Source organism: Pistacia vera, unplaced genomic scaffold, assembly GCF_008641045.1.
Source record: "Pistacia vera cultivar Batoury unplaced genomic scaffold, PisVer_v2 Contig685, whole genome shotgun sequence".
Taxonomy (NCBI): Eukaryota; Viridiplantae; Streptophyta; class Magnoliopsida; order Sapindales; family Anacardiaceae; genus Pistacia; species Pistacia vera.
This window is the reverse complement of record NW_022196540.1, coordinates 54,812-73,023: the sequence shown is the minus strand read 5'-3', so window position 1 is coordinate 73,023 and position 18,212 is coordinate 54,812. Positions and strand designations below refer to the sequence as shown.

The following is an 18,212-nucleotide window of genomic DNA, read 5'->3' as shown; positions in this document are numbered from 1 at the left end:
TAATCTCAATCTTATGGTTAAAAAAATTTCCGCTATTTCTATCAAATATCTACTCAGGAAAGGAGTTGAATTTACATCATAACTATCGGCAGAAAAAAGATGTTCTGTTTACGTACTTCCTTTCGTTTATAATATTTACTTGAATACATGGTTTATGTCGGGGATTGCAAGCTTACCGAAGATCAACAACATCGAATCTTAAATTGGCGTTCATGAAGACATGAGAACAGTGCTCATAGAGAGAGGTTCCATCTGAAGGCTCTTCATGGGGATGAAATCCCCGCTGCTGGCAGTTGCGTATCACAGACACACCACCAGGATCAGAGAGATGAAATATGCCATGTGGACTGCAGTATCATAGAAAATATGTTAGCAAGCCATTAGTAATATGCATATAAAGGGGCCACATGATTTTTCATTTGTCAGTAATTTCTTATCCAAAATTTGTAACAAAAATAATTATATTCAAAGTTCTAATTATTGTTTGTTTTTAGTAGTTTGTGTTTTGCCTTCTTGAAATTTTTTTGATGATGTCTTTCTAATGGGTAGGCAAAGAATTAAATGTTTTCTTCAGAACTAAGAGATCTAGCCAGCAAAAATAGACCTGGAAGGTTTTAAGAGAATGAAGACACAAAACAAGGACCAAAAGGCCAGAAACAGACAACCATACCTCTTTGTACAAGAAAATCCTAATTTAATATTTTGGACTAAGCACCATGAATAATTGGTCAGACATCTTCTACAAGATATCAACTTTTCATGCACAAAAACATTAATATACAAAATTTGAGCCTCATGTATTCCACAGAGCACATGTTGCTTAGAAACATGACTGTTTAGTTATAACTTATAACCAAAGGAATAATTTTCAGTTTCTTGCCATTGACCATTGTTAGGCACTCCTGCAATTAAGAAAAATTTATGGAGATTCTTCCTTTTCCAATCACACATTCTTGTCAAAGATAATCTTCAGTTATTCCTGTAGATTGAATTTAAAGCAATACTCACAAGAGGAGACAGCAACTTACCTTGATGTATCAGTTGGAGCCATGACGATAGCAACAGCTTCAGGCAACATAATCTAAAAAAGTCCACAGAAGGAAGACCATTCAGTGAAGTACACAATAAAGGTAGATGATATATGCAGAGGACACTCATGAGAGAAGGAAAACACAACAAGGCTATATGCACTTATGCAGCCATGTCCTAAATTGTGAGATATACAGCTAATGTTTGTTAAACTACATAAAATGTACTGCTTTTACAAGTTTTCACATGTTAATTAGTCACATCACCATGAGCATTACCTCTACAGAGCATGAGTTTCTGGTGCTACTAGACTGATATCTTCAGAATTTAATACATCTACTAATTGTTTAAAAAGTACTGCAACTTAAGTATCACATTAAGTTTTTTATCATTTTTTCTATATATATATATATAGGAAATTACAAAAATAGTGAAACCACAGTTGCTTAAATTTGGAGTTCTTTTACTGTTTATTTATAGCCTTCCGTTTTAGAGTATTTTTGCATATTGATATGAATAAATGAACTACTACTACAATAGATGCGAAAAAAGTCCTTGTATTCTAGAACTTACAGACTAACCATTCAGGATTTCCTGCAGATAGATTGCTCTCTTTCAGAAAAAGTAAAGATTAAATAGTTACTGCAAAATGCTATTCGGTCTTAGATTCCATATCCAGCTTTTTTGTGGCAAAATCACTCTTTTTATGATAGAAGAAAAATAGAATCGACCTTACTTCAGAAAAAAACTTAGAAATGTACAAATGGATACTTCCTTTCAACAAGAGAAGGTGAATGCATCGCTACAAAGATCAAACTTTTAAGGAAACATGAAAACATACATACAAACTATAACCCAAGTAAAAGATAACTAGCATCACTGTTTCTCACCTGATATGAGTAATGAGTGTGAAGATCCACTGATGACATGAAACAGGTCTGTGATGGATGTGTCTGAAAATAAACATAAGATTCAGATAACAACAACATAACCTCCATATAACAACCTCCATGGATATTAACTATTGACTCATAAGTTAATGCATCTAATAGTATAGCCTGCCTATTTAATTAAAGCGAGTTAAGTTTTATGAGCACTAAATTACTTTTATTTGCATTCATAGGTATGCTATCATGAGTTATCAAACGGATCAGCATTTTTATATTTTTATACAAAATGTCCCACCTAGTACCAACTTAGCCGAGAAATGCACCATAATAAGAACTTAAAAGGGTCCCGGACATACAAAGATAATAAGAGAATGATTTACTCTAAAGTACAACATGTTAGATGTCCCTTTGTTCTATCAATAACATTCAATTCTGCATTCTAAACATTTCTTCCTTTTCGTCTTTTTTTACCCCTCTCTCTCTATCATCTCATCATTCCTCTCCTACTTCCAAAATTAACAAATCAAGACAACACTCAATTGAAGTAGTTTCTAACATTTCTAATTTCAAGTGACTTCATATTTTGAGTAATTCCAAATTGAGGGGAACATGATCATTTATCACTACACTTAATTCATTTTTCAGTCCATACAATTGCGAACTGGAAGAAGTATATTCATAGTCATGCTTAATGATAAAGAAGGAAAAGCTAACACAACTCAGATAATCACTAATTCACCATGTACCTACCAAGAATGAATGATCCAGAAAAACACAAAAGAAGAATCCAGAAGATACAAAATCAGAACTTTTGAGAATCTTTGTTCCGAATAAATATAAAGAGCCACCACAAATGAGAACATGTATTTAATAGCAAAAAATTCTAGAATAGATGAAAAGTTACAGGCCATCAGGGCTCTCAAGAACTTACATGAATCCAACCAAGAGGAAAAAGAGATAATCTGTCTTGAACTTCAAAAATTTCTTCTTCATTCAATGTCTGACACTGAACATTAAAATTTGTTTTAGTGCAATAGTACCAAAAGCGTATAAATAAAAATGAAGATATAATGAAAATCTGACAATATATAAATGTAGAGATATCTGTTAGGAATAGTGTAAATATAGGTAAGGGTAATTATGTAATTGTGATACGGTAAATATATTAGGGTTTTATATTGTATTTTTTTAATTGAATAAAATATATGAATTCCTTCTCTACGAACATGGTATCAGAGCCAAAACCATAGAAACCACATATGGCTTTGTCTGGTGTCTTCTGTGGCTTTTCCGGCAACTTCCAGCATCACATGAACAGTGTCTCGTGAACAGTATCTGTGCGTTTTCTGGCAACTGGTCTGTCCTCGGTTGATCTGCTTTCTGTCTTTTCTGATTTGGTTTCTCTCTCTTCGATTTGGTCTGTCCTTGTTTCTCCGGTGATCTGATTTCTAGTCAGACTGTTTATTTATTCTATTTAGCAATTGTTTGAGTTGTTGGTATCAGTTGTTAGAATTGGAAGTGTGGATTTGGTGATTTGAATTTTAAAAGTCATTTGACAGTGTTGTTTGTTTGTTTGAATTAAGTGATTGAATTTGATTGTTGGTTTATTGAGCTGTGGTGATTTATTTGGTTGTTGGGTTTATTGAGTTGTGCTTTATTGCAAATATGGGAGATTCCAGCAAACATATAGTGACTGAAATTTCAGTCACTCCTTCCACCAAAATTATGGATCGGAAACTATTGAGAAAGCAAAATTAGGTTCAATGGCAACAAACTGTTAGACGATATGTTTCCAACATTAACAGAACATTCTTGTGATACAGTTAAAGAATCATGGGAGAATCTTGAGTTTTTATTCTCTAGTAAACAAGACTTGTCCCATGTTCATGATTTGTTGTTAAGGATTTATCGAGCTAATATGTAGGAAAAGACGTTACTTGAGTATTATACAGAAGTGAAACAAGCTGTTCAAGACAAGCAGGCTATATTTCCTGTGACTATAGATGTTGTGACGATGAAAGAACAAGAGGACCAAGTGATTGTGTAGTGTTTTCTAGCTGGGTTGAGTACAGAATATGATGTAATTTGGACACAGCTCCTAACTAGTGACAAAATTCCTTCTCTTACTGATGTTTACGCTCGTCTTCTTAGGGTTAGTAAAGGGAAAAATAGAGGCACCACGCACAAGATTCTGCTACAGATCATGTTGCTTTAGCTAACATGAAGAGTAACAATGGTAAAGGAAACAAATGGGTGAGTCAGGATATGGAGAGTAGTTGTGGTCGTGGTACTTGCATTTGTTTCCATTGTGGTGCTGAGGTACATGTCAAAAGGTATTGTTGGAAACTTCATGGGAAGCCTCAGAATGGGCAAGGGTCTCAAAAATATGCCCATGTTGCCACTCTTTCCATGGTTACTATTCCTATCGATGAGTATGCTCACCTCACACAGGTTGCTAGTCCTTCGTCATCCATTCCATCAATTGCCGCTACCTTGACACAGTTAGGTAATCCTACAGCTTGTGTGTCTGCTTCTAGTCTCAATTGGGTAATTGATTTTGGTGCTACTCATCATATGACAGGTGATACAGGTATCTTTTCGTCATTCACTTCCTCTTCTGATTTGTCTTTTGTCACTTTAGCTAATGGGTCTACTGCGTCTGTTATAGGGTGTGGTACTGCTAATCCCACCAAATCTATATCTCTCTCCTCTGTTTTGTGTCTTCCTCACGTTCCTTTTAATTTATTTTTTGTCAGTCAAATCACTAATACATTTAACTGTGGTGTTTATTTTTTCCCTATTCATTGTGTCTTTCAAGATCTTGGGACAAAACACGTGAATAAGATCAAATATTGGTCGTAAAGTAATTATTGCAACCAAAATCAACAAGCATTATATGGAACTGCTGAAAAGATGAGCTTTATATCTTAGGTGTGGGAGACACTTTAGCTAATCAAAGGAGAAGTAAAAGCACATATGTATCTCTCCACATAGGAGCAGAAATATTTTTGAACATGTTATTTGCATCTAATAGAGTAAAGGTATACCTCCCAAGGAGAAAAACTACTTGTTTTTAGGTTTATCTAGAATGTCCAAAAATCTTAAATTATGTCCAACATGTATGCATTTTATGAGTCCAAATGAACCCTGAATTTCTACCACTTATTCACAGATTCAAAGTTCACGAGTCAGCAGCACAAAATTGATGGTAGCTAAGTACACAGTAATTAAAACACAAACAAAATGCCAAAACTGAACCTTAAAGCTAAAAAGGTTAAACTACTATTTGACAGGACAAACTCAAAACTAATTAATAAAATGGATAAAAAATTAAACAAAAATAATTGCTATCATACCGAATCAGATGTTGACTCCTGCTTTGGGATAATGAGTGTAGTGATATGGAAAACCCTCTTTTTCTACAGCCATATAAAAGCAAAATATAAGAAACAGCGTCAGCACTTCTGGATGTTACCACTTACCCACAAAAAAGCAAGCAGTATATCTGTTCCCAGTAAAAAGCTTAGTTCTCTTACCAGCGAACCAGCAAGAATGCCACAGGTTTCTAAATTTTTTTCTGTATTTGCCCGAGCCAATCTCAAGAAATCTTGCATCAATTTTACTGGCTGCAGGTAAAGTCAAAAGAATAAGCATCAGTCGAAATCAAGTGCTATAAGTATCATAACCACGATTTGATAACAGAATACCACCAGAATTTAAAAAAAAAAAAAAAAGAAAAAAAAAAAAAAGCCACAATAACATATATATCAGCACAGAGAGACCTACAATGTGTAAATGTTGATAAGAACTAGAGTTCAGTGTTCCATCCTGAGAAGGCTTGGCTGGACCAGGTCTTGGATCAGCAACTTTAGCTGGAGAGATTGGAGCAAATTCCTGCTGCACTTGAGCAAGAACAGGAGGAGGAGAAGGTTGCTTGATACTGACAAACTGAAAAGGATCTTCCCTTGCTTCATTAACCATTGGAGGACACGAATCCTCCGCAGGTTTTAACCATCTACCATCATCTAAGGAAAGAACGGACTCCATAGTAGGTACAGCCCCTCCAGAATCACCAACTTTTGATGGAACCATATCATAAGGACCAGCCTGATTCAGGCTACAATGGTTGGTAAAACCAAACAAAAAGAGTTAAGGAAGCCACACTTTATTGAAAGAAACTTAACAAGAAGTATATTGGAGAGCATGTAAACTTTCAAATGATAAAAGATAAAATAAAAGAATCCTATCAAAAAAATAAGCCAAGTAAAATAAGCATATTTGAATATTTAAACAAAAACAAGTAAAAGTTTTACCTTGTATCTTCATTTGGGGATAGGTCAGTGCTGCTTGGATATTGAACCTGTATTACACAACAACATTTCATGTCGTTTTACAGTTCAGTGAACCAAAGCAAATATAACATCATCAGTTATGAAAATTCTAGAAAATATTACCTTTGTCCCTGCACTAGGACCAAGCCATTGTCCTCGAAGACCATTTGGACCTAAGAATGAGTGTCTAGACAAAGTTTCTTTGTTTGGAAGAGGCAGGTTAACAGATCTGCACATATCCAGGAGAATCATTCTATGTATGTAGACCTTATCGAAATTGCCACACTAAATTTTATCTTATAGACATAATCTAATAAAAATAAGTAGTCTAACTTCCAAACATATAGCCAAATCCAGTCGAACCATAGATAAAAGAAAGAATATAAGTTCAAGAAACAAAAGAAGGAAAAGAGCTCCACATAACAGCACCACAAAAAAGCATAACAGTTCCTTCTTTACAACTATATAACAAGAAAACCTTCATGAAGCAAAACAACTGACTAATACGGACTGCAGATCTTGCCCTAAACTGTAACTCAACTGCTACTGCCTACTAACTAAAAAGCAGAATATCTCCTCTACACTTCCCCATGCTTCTAAATGATGATTCTACTATCCAAAAAAGAAAACAGTACTTACAGTCTATGGAACTGCTTGTCAAGTTGCACAAAACTCGATGATGAAACTTGGGTGCGATCATTATTATTCCTCAATGAAGACTGAATTGCCATGCTGGAAGGCTGCAGCCAAATGAAAAATAATATAAATAACCAACAAACAGAAAATCCTAAATTAAATTGTGAATAAGCAGAAGAAAAATTATTATATGGAGCTGAATCAACAGTATGATTTAGGAGCAATTAAAAGGAGGAAAAAGGGAAAGGGAAAACCACAGAGAACAACAACTGAAAGAAACATCTTCAGCACATAATTAACATACAATTCAATGAAGATAACATCAATAAATTAACACTGCTACTATCGTTTCACAGTTTTGCGAATAATATATCAAACACGCTAATGCTTAAGTTCTGTACCCGCTTTGTATCCATGCTAGAATGAGAGGTTTTATCGACAATAGGCCATTCCAAAGAAGACGTTTCTGCACCATATGAAGTCCTGTCTGCGCTATCAAGTTCAACCAGTTGAGCTGTTCCATGGGCCCTATTAAGTTCATTGACTCGATGCTGGAACTCTGGCTTCAAAGACTCAAGTTCATCGAGCACAGAAATCAATCTCTGGAACAAACAACCATAAATACCAATCACACAATGTTACTCATATACTAACGCATTACACATACTCAAGGTCACATAGAGTAACTAAATGAACTAATAAACCTCAGGCTCACCTTCTTGTAAGTAGCTCTTTCTTTTGGAAGTATCGCCTGGTAGTCCCGATGAAATGGTATTGTTTCTGACACCAAACTGCAAGTTTAAAAAAAAAAAAAAAAAAAAATTGATGATAGGCCTATGCTTCTGATTTTCTTAAGAGAGAATTCAAAAACATCGAAAATAATTATCAAATTACTAAATTATGTTGCTGTCTCTACCTTGAATATCTTAGTAGTATTATATACAAATCTACAATATTCTTCTCCTCCCGATAAATACTAGCCTGGACAAAACAAAAACTTTCACTAAATATGATCGAAAATTAAAACAAAACACGACAATGTTAATAATATTTTTATAAAAAAAATTAATAACAATGCATATAATTGAAGGAATCAAGTAAATAACGCCAATTCATAACTTAATCGTGAAGATAATCAGAGAACTTAAAAGAACGGAACCTGTTTGAGGAGATTATCGGCGATTCGATAGTAATATCGGAGAGGAATTCGATTATCGACTTCGACTCTCCTAGTGATAGAATTGACGTTGATCCTCATTTTGTTAATCGTTTGCGGCGACTATTGCCCGCTCTATAAAACTCCGATCGGCTTCTCAGGCGACACGCCACGAATCCTCTCGCTGTTCGTGATCGGAATCTAGAATCAAAAGGTTCAACGTGCGAGTTAAGGAATGTGAAAACTCAGTCGTTTTGAAGGATGGAGGTCGTTTTTACCTTTTCTGTCGACATAGTGAGGTGCAAAGAAATTTTGGTTCGACACGGTTATTGATATTTGACACTCAATTTCTGCGTATGTTCTAGTGATTTCTTGCCAAACATAAGGGCAATTTGGTCAATCTCTAATGTAATCATAGCACTTGCCACTTTAATTTAGGAGGTAATATTAAAATGAATGCATGTCAAAGTTAAATTAATATTTGTGTATTTAATCAGGACATTATTCTATTTTTCTCAAATTTATTTTTTAATATTGCAATTCTAAAATAGTTGTTAACATCGAGAACTTAGTCATTGTTTTAAAAACCGGATCGGAGAGCAACTCGCTCTAATGGTCGGTCACGGTTCAATCGGTGACATCATCACACATCATGTTGATGTCAGCATATTTTAAAAAAACCGTCAAACTTAATAAAGGATATGTTATTGTTATTATAAGGGTGTCTTTGGTGTTAACTTAAATGTAAAGGGATTCATTTGTAAGAATTTCAAAACAAATGAAGAACCAACCTTTCTCTCTCTCACACTCACACCCAACACTGCAACTCTTAGAATTTTTGTTCGCATTTGAATTTTGTAAAACACTAAAAACAAAATACAACAAGATAACATTTGTGTTATGTGTATGTATGGCTTGGTAGAATGAATGTTAATCCAAATGAAAAGGGGAAATTAGTTAAAAAAACTGAGTGGTTCATTCATTTGAATGGCTGTCATTGATTCACATAAATGCATTTGAATGGTGCATTAAATTAAAATGAGCAGTCTAATTATCCAATTCAGTGAACAAATTATCCATCAAAGCATGAAAGCAATAGATTCATAAAAAAAAAAAAAAAAGAGAGTGGAAATATCTTTACAAAAGAGAGTGTTGTTGTCGTCGATTCCAGCGAAGGAGGGAGGCATCGTCGTTTGTCGTCGTCGTGCAAGGGAGAAGGGAGGGCATCATCACCGAAATCCAACGAGTGAGATGCTGCCTTCGTTAAGCAAGGGAGAAGGGAGGTGCATCACTGTCGAAATCCAACGAGGGAGGTGCTGCCGTCGTCGAGCAAGGGAGAAGGGAGGTGCGTCGTCATCGAAATCCAGCAAGGGAGGTCTTGCCATCATCAAGCAAGGGAGAAGGGGAGTGCGTTATCATCGAAATCCAGCGAAGAAGATGAGAAGGGGCTGTGATGCTGCGTGACAGAGAAGAAGAGAAGAAAGGATGCGACGAATCGACGATGCGTGACAGAGAACTGAGAAGAAGAGAAGAATGGGCTGCGTGAGAGAAGATGATGGGCGCGTATTAGGGACTAAAAGTGTGGACCGGTTTTTTCACCTGTCCGGTTGGACCGGCGGTTCACTTATATTATTCGGTTTTCAATCGGTTTAAAACGGCTTAATTCTTATTAACGGGTTTGAGGGTAAACCGAACTAGACACGTGACTGGTTCACGGTCCAACCGGTTGGACCGGCCGGTCTGGTCCGGCTTTTAAAACAGTGGTTGAGATGCACGCAAGCTGGTCTTAATACTCCGATTATATATATATTCAAAATTTAAGTCTTTTAATTTCGAAAAATAAAAATCAATTGTGAGAATTGGGAAAACACTTCATAATTTGATAGCTACTGTTTCACTAATAACAAAATGTGTAGCAGATACACAGAAAAGTAATACTGCAAATTTTACATTTAAGATCAAAGCTTGGATGCATGCCAAAAAGTACACAAAATTACAAGAGCATTTGCAAGTCATTTCTTTGATTTGCTAGGCAAGCCATAATGGGAAACTAGCAGAGTGGCATAGAGAAGCTGATTCCAGGAATCTGGAACACCGGGAAGGCACCAGTGGCTACAGTCCTGGATCATTCCAGGGCTTCTTGGGATCTCCATTTGCCTGTAGATTGAAGGATGTCCATCTTGTCGGTAGTCTGACATCTTTGTAATGTTGAGATAAAACACTGGTGTTTTCATTTCAGCTATTACTGATTCAAGGATTTTCATCATCCATGGATAGTGAACCATGTAGTTCTCATTAGTTATGGGTTGTGCCTCAGCATCACAGCGCCCACCTGTGTTCCATTGCCCTTTCCTGTAAAATGTAATGCAACAATCAACAGAAGTTCTGAATAAGCTTTAATTTGTTACTCATGGATAGATAATTACCTGAAGTGAGGAGCTGAGTAACCGCGAAAGAAGACCCTGGTACGGTTACTGTCAACATTTGCATCAACCCATTGAGCCCAAGTTTTCAAGGCTTTTGTGTATGCTTCTGTAACTTCAAGTCTGTTATAGACATGGCTGCCTTCCTGGAAGTAATTAATGCTGAAATGAAGCAAGAAGTAGAAGATCAGTGTAATATTAGTGAAGTCCGCAAACGTTAAAGGTGAAAAGAGAATTATATTTTTACCCTTTGAAGGTTTTGTGGTGAGTCCACCAGTGGTCAGTGTTGAAGATGATTATATCAGCATCATAATACTTGGAGGAAGGGCCTTGAATCATGTCAAGCCTTAGAGTGTCTCTTCGTTTTCCAATCCTATCTGAGATCTTCGATTCTTGAACAAGAAATGGTGATTTGATGAAGTCTATGGAGCAGTTGTAATCCTACACCACCACAGAAACATAAACCATAAATTGCTTCTGCTAAAATTCTTTCATAAGGATGACATATTGGATGAACAAAATCAGCAAAATGGTAACAGGATTAAAGATTTACTCTGAATATGAAAGAATAGAAACCCTGAGTCCTGAACTGTCGCCTACCCGAAACCTCATAGAGTGTGCTTTTATCTTTCAACGATTCTCTCAATGCACAGACCAAAGACTCCCACATGTTCCTATTCAAAGAGTCACCAACAAACACCAATCTCTTCCCTCTCAGCATCCGCAACATTTTTCTCCCATCAAACCTATACGCAACCCAAGAAATAGTACAAAATGAAGAGGAGAATGAACCATATATTATATAATCCTTGAACAAAGTTGTGATGCCAAACCTTGGAATGTGACACCCACGTGGCTTCCATTTATATCTGAGGTAATAAGAATCGGGTCTTCCATTCTTGAAGCAATTGAAAGCGTCGTCGATATAAGGGCAAGACCCTGGTTGGTAAAGAGGTTCAAAATCATCAACCACCCAGTTACCATTAAAGATATCACAAGAACTCAGGTTTTCTATCAGGTTATAACTTTCTTGATCATTTCTTGAACTCTTATGAGGTCTTTCGATTACAGTGACTGAAGAGATCGTGCAGTTGCTCTCACAGTCCAAGACAAGGCATGTGTTTGAGGAAGAAATTGAAGAGAAGGGAGAGATGTAGTTTGCAACAACACGAATGCGGGAAGCAATAACTGAGACTAGAATGGCCGGTGAGTGATTGGTCCGTGATGCTGAAAGGAGGAGAATTGAGAGAAGGAGAAGTGAAATGAGTAGAATGTGGGATCCTGGATTTGAGAGAGGACATGATGATGATGATGATAGTGTTCTTGAGAACTGCCCTAGAGTGGACAAGAAGTTCTTGAAAGATGCCATAGAAAGCAAAGAGGGAAACGAATTAGGGAAGAAATAAGTTGTGAAGAGCAAGATTTTTTGGAGGGAATGGTCCCTCTGATTTATGAGAAACCGTTATTGGGGTTATCTATTTCGGTGGAACTCGCGACTCTGCAATTTGATTTTAGTTTGGCTTCCGAAATCAATCTATAACCAGTTTTCTTTCTTTAAAATTTATTTTTTATAGTTTAAATTCATCACTCATAACAATTAATCAGGCCCCATTTCTCACCAATGCAAAGAGAGATCACACATAGGAACCAAGGATGTTAACAGCATCGTATATGTATATTTATAGCTCACATATTCTGTTAGTATTTATACCAATCTTTCACAATAAATACATAAAATTTTCTTGAGTTTCTGCGGCAGTCGTAAAACACATAACATGAGCAAGACTCATTCATCCCATTAGTTATCTATTTCAATCCACATATCATCTATCAAAGCAATAAGCCACGAGCTATGATCATCACTCCGAGACCAAACAGAATCTTGTAGGGAGTCTTGTATGCACTGTTTTCTTCAGCTTGAATATGCTCAGCTACATTGAAGTCACCTACACAACACAAGCACCAGCTTATGATATTTGGCAATAATTGAAAGGAAAATAATATTATCTGAAGAAGCTAGTAATAAGTAAGCTACCTCTTTCGGGGCCATAGCCGCAACCCGCCTTGATGGTGTCTTTAATATCATTTATGGTTGCCCTATTGTAGAATATGAAGTTTGCTAGGACGTCTTCTATGCAGTCAAGCACCAGGTGTGTCTCTGTAAGGCACGGCCCATTGCAGTATTCTTCGACATGTTCAGGAGACACATTGATGTTTCCACTCTGTGTCAATCTGCAGGACTCTTCGCAGTTGCTGTAAATCTAAAACTTTGTCCAAATGGAATCAACATAAAATAATTCCAGAAGGAAATGTTAGAAATTTAATATGAAGGAAGAATCATAATAAAGTTGAAGTATAATGAACATATGTAAAATGGGGTGCGTCTTTCATTTATGAGAGTTCATGTCACTTACATGTTTATCATTGAAACATAGCAAGGCTTTGGCAACAATTTCAGCTGGATCACCACCACCAGCGCCGCCTGTACCACCAATGCCACCTGTACCGCCAACGCCGCCTGTACCACCAATGCCGCCTGCACCACCACCAACGCCGCCTGCACCACCAACGCCGCCTGCACCACCACCAACACCACCTGTCCCACCAACGCCGCCTGCACCGCCACCAACACCGCCTGCACCGCCACCAACGCCGCCTGCACCGCCACCAACGCCACCGGTACCGCCAAAGCCGCCTGCACCGCCACCAGCGCCGCCTGTACCACCAAAGCCGCCTGCACCACCACCAACGCCACCTGTACCGCCAATGCCTGTTTGAGCATTTGCTTTCCCTGTCAAGAGTTGGTTCAAATAATCAGGTATTATAACCAAAAACCATAGCAACGCAAAGGCTACAACACTTCATTTCGTTTAAATACCAAAGTTGCAACAGAAGAAAGAAATGCAGACAAGAGCTATAGCTAAAAAGCAACGCTGAACGGTCACTGAGTATGCCATTATAAAAGATTAAAGGCAGTACAAACTTGTGAAAGAGAGAGGTGATCTATGGCTAATTATATAAATGCAGTTCCACAAGGCACAAAACTGTTGCATTTAATGGTTAGTTGCTAATCTTCCCAATTTTCTAATCTCATATTGACTGAAGTGAAATATTTTCAAATATTTTTTAAACAATTTGATAGACCCATCATTNGTACCGCCAATGCCTGTTTGAGCATTTGCTTTCCCTGTCAAGAGTTGGTTCAAATAATCAGGTATTATAACCAAAAACCATAGCAACGCAAAGGCTACAACACTTTATTTCTTTTAAATACCAAAGTTGCAACAGAAGAAAGAAATGCAGACAAGAGCTATAGCTAAAACGCAAGGCTGAACGGTCACTGAGTATGCCATTATAAAAGATTAAAGGCAGTACAAACTTGTGAAAGAGAGAGGTGATCTATGGCTAATTATATAAATGCAGTTCCACAAGGCACAAAACTGTTGCATTTAATGGTTAGTTGCTAATCTTCCCAATTTTCTAATCTCATATTGACTGAAGTGAAATATTTTCAAATATTTTTTAAACAATTTGATAGACCCATCTGCGATCTTGCCTGATACGTTCACTTTTCATTTCATTGTCATTGGCCGAGGAAATAAATCATTCAGATTTTTCTTGTTATTCACATTGTGCAAATACTTAACTGGAAGTTTAATTAGATGGATAAGGTAAGAATTGAATAGCAGAAGTAAGTTTGGTGGATTCAATTGGAAAATGAATAAACTTGGTGGGTTGCTTTTTTGTAGGGTATCAATTTGGAGGAATGGAGAAGACTAAGGACAGAGTAGGTGGAATGCAAGTCACCAACTATTACTTGCAAGTTTGAGGACTTTTCTATTATAGTGTTAAAAATCAAACCTAAAAAATATGTTCATTTCCAAGGTTTCTTTTCATCAGGGAGGAAAATAGTCTTTGGTTCATGGCATAAGTAATCCACGCAGAGAAGCATAGAATTGGTACATGAGGACAGTGGCAACAGTCCAAGTGAACATGTGGAGTGTTAGAGACATTTCTTAATGGAGTTAAGAAATCCCATTTCTGCACCTTCCATAAGGTTAGGTAAACCCATAATTTTAAGAAACAATGTGAAGGAAAATAAATTATATTCATTCCACAGCTTTGGTACATCTAATGAGTAGCGTCACTGAGAATGATATAGCCACCAGAAGAAAAAGAAAACAAAACTTTTGAAGAATGTGACAACTGTTTTCTTGTAATCCTAAAGAATGTATACACTATACAGAGTGAATACTGAAGTACATTTCCACTGGATGTCCCCTGTTGATTCAATTCTGCTTTGCCTTGCGAAGTTACCACTTGGCTGTGGAGAGCTCCATTAGTCATGGTACACGCTGTTGCTTTGCATAAAAAGATGATACATGTCGAAGTCTTCAAACTTGAAGAACTGATCCTAATCATCACGTCTTCCAACAGATACTTCCTCTTCTGACCAGTTAGTATGATAGTAACATTGATGTCGCATTAAGTCATACCCAAAAGGTGAGTTGTGGAAAGAAAACCTGTCTCACACCCCAAAAACACTGCAAGCTACTGATATTGTGCACCTTGCCTATGGGGCTATAGGAGCAGGTTTATTCTTACCTAATGATAAAACTACATGTCAATTTCTCATTGCTGATTCATGTCCATTGCCTGCAGTAGAGCCATGGCATAGAACCTTGAGCAGGATAAATTGAGCAATACCGACTGTTGCAAAGGCTTATCTCCAGGCAACCTGTATCCCTTGATCCAAATTAACAACTGGTACATAAATCCCACAAGGAATGAGTGCCATATTCTTCCAGAAAGCGTGAAAGAATTTTCCATGAAAAAAATTAAGTATCTTGTTATGATTATATGATTGTAAATGATGCCACAGATGCAAAAAGCATAACATCTTGATACTTTATACCCACATCAGCTTCAAAATGTAATCTCAACAAAGTGGCACTAATCTTTGAAACAATTGAGGCAGGATCCTAAAGATTGGGGGTGGATTTTAAAGAAAAACCCCGCTCATTATATCTTTTCACAATATCACAAGCATCTTCAGAGCAGCCATTGTGAATCAGAGTTTCCAAAATTAAGTTAGATGTATAAGAATCAGGAATGCAACCATTTGCTTCCATTGAAAGAAACATTTCTTTTGCTGCAACAAATCTTCCTGATTCACACAATGCCTTGATAATAGCACCATAAGTATAATTGTCAGGACTCAAACCCAGTGTCAACATGGAAATAAAAAGCTTCTCTGCTTTCTCAATCTTATTCATTCTACAAAAACTTTGGATTAGAGCATTGAAAGAGTAAATATCTGGACTTATTCCATCTGCTTGCATCTTCCTTAAAAGTCTCCATGATCTAGCGACATCCCCAATGACACACAAAGAACGGATCAAAATATTGTATGTGATAGCATTTGGAGTAACACCCCACTCGACCATTTCAGTGAAACAATTTAAAGCGTCCTCAATGTGGCGCGCTCTACAAAGCCCGTCGATAATTGAGCTAAAAGTGAAGATATCAGGTTTCAAACCACATTCTAAAAGCATCTCCAAAAGTTCACGAGCCTTAAGTACCTTTCCATCCTTGCAATGCCCACTAATCAGGGTATTGAAAGTGACGAGGTTAGGAGCAATACCTCTACCTTGCATCTCTCTAAATGTCTCTGCAGCCCTCTCCACCATATTGACTCTGCAAAAACAATCAATCACCATGTTATATGAATATACATTTGGCACAAGTCCTTCCTTGATCATATGTTCCAAATAGCAATCCCCATCCTTTCCTCTTCCTGCTTTGTATAAGGCTTCAATGAGCATGAGATACGTATTAAAACCTGGCTTCACACCTCGCTCAATAAAACTCTTAAAAATTCCACATGTCTCATCAAGATTCAATCCAGTTATCAAACAAGTCATGGTAGTGTTAAACGTCGAACTTTCAGGCAAGTAACCTCTCTCCCCAACCTTCCTCAAGAACATGGCTGCCTCTCTTGCCATAGAGTTGTTTGAAAGGCAATATAGTAGAGTATCACAGGCTAATTTTGGCATCACAGGCTCTCTTTCCATAAACATTATTAACAACTCAAACGCCTTACGAGGGGCTGAACAACGAAACACCCCATGAACCAATGATCTAACAGTAGCGTCATTGGGACTAACCTTCCTTTCCTTCATCATCTCTAAAACCCTAAAAGCTTCATCTACCCTCTTTGCATTACAAAAACCATCAATAAGAATTGTATATGTAAACACGTTAGGTGAATATCCCACTCCCTCCATCTGTTTGACTAATCGAAGAGCCTCATCCACCACACCAATTCTACAAACTCCATGAATAAGTATATTGTATGTGAACCTATCCGGTTTGCAGTTATCCACCGACATCTCTTGAAACTTCAAGTATGCTAAATCAATGGAATTGGATTTCACCAGTGCATCAATAACAGCATTATACAACCTTGTACTAGGACTAATACCCAAAAAAGAAATCTGCCCAAAAATTTCAGCACAATATTTAGATAATCCTAACCTGCCCCAACTACCAATTAGAACACAAAGCAAATCCTCACTGAGTTGAAAACCCGAGTTCTTAATATCTTTAAGCAACACAACAGATAAAATAACAGGACCTTTTCTGTAAAGTACATTAGCTAAAACACCCTTAACCAATTGATTCTTTGAAAACAAGGGGTCGATATTAGAAACCCAGATATAAAACCTCAAAGGGTGCAATGGGTTTTCTTGATTTTGCAATATACTCACTACAAATTGAGGTACCAAACTGATCCTTTTAGCCTTCAATTCGTGGTTTAGCAATAAAAACCAGTCATTTCTAGCAAGAATTTGAGAAATGTTACTGTGATCAATCGGTTGAAAGCGTTTATTAGCTGAAATGGGACTGTTTGAGTATGAAACAGAATTGGGTTTATTAAGGAAACGAGAATTCAGTAAAGAAGAAGAGGAGTTGTTACCTCTTGAAGATGCTTCAGTGTTGTTGTTGGTTTGCTTATGAACGAGAGATGGTTTCGGTTTAGCGTTTGATATTTTGTGACTAGACGATTCTTCAGAGATATGTTTTAGTGAAGGTGTTGCCCTAGAAGCTAAAGAAGAAAACCCTCTCATGTCCCCTCTCTGCAGAAGCGGTTGCAGGCCATGCTTGCTCATAGAAACGAGGTTTTTTAATATAAAACGACTTGACGTCTGAAGTAGCAAAGCGACATGTCGTTCTAAACAATTCGGTACGTATCCTTGGCTCCTTTACCTCTATTGGCCCATTTAATATTGGGCTAGGAAATTTATTAGAATCAACTTTGAAATATCCTTTTCTAACATTATAGTTAATGTCCTTTTTATTATGATTAAAATACATAAATTCTTGGTTGAATTTTGGAAATACGTGAGAGAAGATGCCTCAACAATTAAATGAACTAAAATTTAATTGAGAGTTATTAAATCGAAGAAATTTGTGATACATCAATTTGTACCCAATACTTTGTATATTTAATCATATATGTAACACCACTCATTAATCTTTTTGACCCAGTTTCAGTATACCATCCATCTCTATTTCTTTCCACCATGGAATCACAAAACTCTCCCGACCAAGCTGCAGCATTGATAGTTAGTGGCCTCGTACGCGCCAGTTATGTGATACTTTGTGCATAGATCATCCATTATAGTAGGTGCTTCTTCAAGGAGGGTTTATGCTACAATATGTAAATAGGAGGGTTTATGCTACA

The 18,212-nt window shown here is 37.0% G+C and overlaps 4 protein-coding genes across 4 annotated transcripts; all 4 read right to left on the bottom strand.

Annotated features, from left to right (window-relative positions):
• Positions 1 to 8,149, bottom strand: LOC116113576 (AMSH-like ubiquitin thioesterase 3). Its single transcript, XM_031399723.1, has 14 exons — positions 8,046 to 8,149; positions 7,803 to 7,867; positions 7,602 to 7,677; positions 7,288 to 7,488; positions 6,890 to 6,990; positions 6,374 to 6,479; positions 6,233 to 6,279; positions 5,706 to 6,036; positions 5,456 to 5,545; positions 5,276 to 5,338; positions 2,851 to 2,925; positions 1,920 to 1,982; positions 1,029 to 1,081; positions 1 to 347 (listed from the first exon to the last, which is right to left on the bottom strand). Exons 1-14 carry the CDS (start codon positions 8,142 to 8,144, stop codon positions 173 to 175), a joined length of 1,545 nt encoding a protein of 514 aa, XP_031255583.1. The 5' UTR covers positions 8,145 to 8,149; the 3' UTR covers positions 1 to 172.
• Positions 8,150 to 10,012: 1,863 nt separating this feature from the next.
• Positions 10,013 to 11,834, bottom strand: LOC116113578 (protein trichome birefringence-like 4). Its single transcript, XM_031399725.1, has 5 exons — positions 11,299 to 11,834; positions 11,019 to 11,211; positions 10,713 to 10,906; positions 10,469 to 10,627; positions 10,013 to 10,394 (listed from the first exon to the last, which is right to left on the bottom strand). The coding sequence occupies exons 1-5, from the start codon at positions 11,832 to 11,834 to the stop codon at positions 10,055 to 10,057; spliced, it is 1,422 nt and encodes a 473-aa protein (XP_031255585.1). The 3' UTR covers positions 10,013 to 10,054.
• Positions 11,835 to 11,961: 127 nt separating this feature from the next.
• Positions 11,962 to 13,422, bottom strand: LOC116113572 (PE-PGRS family protein PE_PGRS18-like). Its single transcript, XM_031399719.1, has 4 exons — positions 13,344 to 13,422; positions 12,880 to 13,256; positions 12,501 to 12,726; positions 11,962 to 12,411 (listed from the first exon to the last, which is right to left on the bottom strand). The coding sequence occupies exons 1-4, from the start codon at positions 13,420 to 13,422 to the stop codon at positions 12,296 to 12,298; spliced, it is 798 nt and encodes a 265-aa protein (XP_031255579.1). The 3' UTR covers positions 11,962 to 12,295.
• A 1,132-nt stretch (positions 13,423 to 14,554) lies between these two features.
• LOC116113577 (putative pentatricopeptide repeat-containing protein At3g16890, mitochondrial) lies at positions 14,555 to 17,595 on the bottom strand. The gene has a single exon (XM_031399724.1). It carries the CDS (start codon positions 17,593 to 17,595, stop codon positions 15,448 to 15,450), a length of 2,148 nt encoding a protein of 715 aa, XP_031255584.1. The 3' UTR covers positions 14,555 to 15,447.
• Positions 17,596 to 18,212: the final 617 nt, after the last annotated feature.